The sequence below is a fragment of the Tyto alba genome, unplaced genomic scaffold (assembly GCF_018691265.1).
Source record: "Tyto alba isolate M040663 unplaced genomic scaffold, T.alba_DEE_v4.0 Super-Scaffold_15, whole genome shotgun sequence".
In the NCBI taxonomy this organism is placed as follows: Eukaryota; Metazoa; Chordata; class Aves; order Strigiformes; family Tytonidae; genus Tyto; species Tyto alba.
The window spans coordinates 5,184,981-5,186,906 of record NW_024881277.1 but is presented as its reverse complement, the minus strand read 5'-3'; the positions used below and the strand labels follow the sequence as shown (position 1 = coordinate 5,186,906).

Below are 1,926 nucleotides of genomic sequence, written 5' to 3'. Positions count from 1 at the left end.
TGGCAGCCCCTCTGTGCCCGTCCCTCTCCCCAGGCAGCTCCTGCTGTGCCAGCCAGAGAAAAGCTGCCCAAACTGGTGCCTCCAGAAATAGGTCTGCTCTTGTCGCAGGGTGTCACCTCAGGCACAGCCCTGAGCTGTCGGTGCCGCTCTGCAGGGCAGTGGTGGCTGAAAGCCACGGGGAGATGGTCCCAGGGAGATCCCCATGGATCTGCCATCATTGTCATTGCACTGGCCACACCCAAGTGAAGGGGCAGCACAGGCCTATTCCCTAACACATCCCCCCATGCCCTCCTGCCCTGAACCCCTGGAGAACCCCAGCACAGCAGCACACTCAGAGGGGCAATTCCTTCAGCCTGTTCCTGACCTCATCTTTGGAAGAAGAAACCAACCTCCAGAATCAGTACTAAGAAAATCCCTTTTATTATGGTTATGTTGTACAGGAGGCCAGCTGTACTGTCCTATCAGACACACGCACAAAGGTCTCTGGGTCAGAAAGGCTGGTTCATGTTTCTGAGGAAGAAGAGTTACTGCAGATATTTCTAAAAAAAAAAAAAAGATTTAGACAAATAAAATGATCAATGTACGGTAGGTGTCAGAGATGAATTTGAAACACTTCTGAAGAAACAAAGGCACTTTATTGCCTCTGAGAGGAAGCTAACTGAATCAGCTTCTTCAGTGCATCCTTGATCTCCTGGTTCCTCATGCTGTAGATGAGGGGGTTCACTGCTGGAGGTACCACTGAGTACAGAAATGACACCATCAGGTCCAGAGATGGGGAGGAGATGGAGGGGGGTTTCAGGTAGGCAAACATGCCAGTGCTGACAAACAGGGAGACCACGGCCAGGTGAGGGAGGCACGTGGAAAAGGCTTTGTGCTGTCCCTGCTCAGAGGGGATCCTCAGCACGGCCCGGAATATCTGTACATATGACAGCATGATGAAAAGAAAACAGCCAAACACTAAACAGGCACTAACCATGATAAGTCCAACTTCCCTGAGGTAGGAATCTGAGCAGGAGAGCTTGAGGATATGGGGGATTTCACAGAAGAATTGGTCCACAGCAATCCCCTGGCAGATTGGTAGGGAAAATGTGTTGGCAGTGTGAATGAGAGAATTGAGCAGCCCAGTGCCCCAGGCAGCTGCTGCCATGTGGACACAAGCTCTGCTGCCCAGGAGGGTCCCGTAGTGCAGGGGTTGGCAGATGGCAACGTAGCGGTCATAGGCCATGATGGTGAGAAGAGAAAACTCTGATGTTAACAAAAATAGAAACAGAAATACTTGTGCAGCACATCCCAAGTAAGAGATATCCCTGGTGTCTGTTAGTAAATTTACCATGGCTTTGGGGAGAGTGGTGGAGATGGAGCCCAGGTCAAGGAGGGAGAGGTTGAGGAGGAAGAAGTACATGGGGGTGTGGAGGTGGTGGTTGCAGGCGATGGCTGTGATGATGAGGCCATTTCCCAGGAAGGCAGCCAGGTAGATGCCCAGGAAGAGCCAGAAGTATAAGAGCTGAAGCTCCTGCGTGTCTGCGAATGCCAGGAGGAGGAAGTGGGTAATGGATCTGTTATTTAACATTTGCTTTGTCTGGACAGATGAGCCTGTTCAAGGAGGAAAGATGACAACACATTAGGGTATATTTCTCTTATAAATATCAACACCTTCTGTCCTTATCCCATCCCTGTCAATACATGGCACCCCACTTTTTTGAGATCTTCCTTCAGCTCTGTAGCTGGAGCTGTGGTAGGTGCTGGACAAGCATTTCATGCGGGGAAGGGTTTTTGCATGCTGTCTGCCAAGGAGTCAGCTCTTTGTGTGACTCTGTCAGAAAAACCTGCCCTAACCCAGAAGGGCTTGTCAGCATTTGCTCTACCAGTGGTGAGGAATGGGGAAAGCAGAAGACAGGCTGAGAGGGTTTTCGGCTGCACTCAGGG

General features: G+C 50.8%; 1 protein-coding gene across 1 annotated transcript; it reads right to left on the bottom strand.

Annotated features, from left to right (window-relative positions):
• Positions 1–634: 634 nt before the first annotated feature.
• On the bottom strand, positions 635–1,570 carry LOC122153036 (olfactory receptor 14A16-like). The gene has a single exon (XM_042789159.1). It carries the CDS (start codon positions 1,568–1,570, stop codon positions 635–637), a length of 936 nt encoding a protein of 311 aa, XP_042645093.1.
• Between the last annotated feature and the right edge of the window lie 356 nt (positions 1,571–1,926).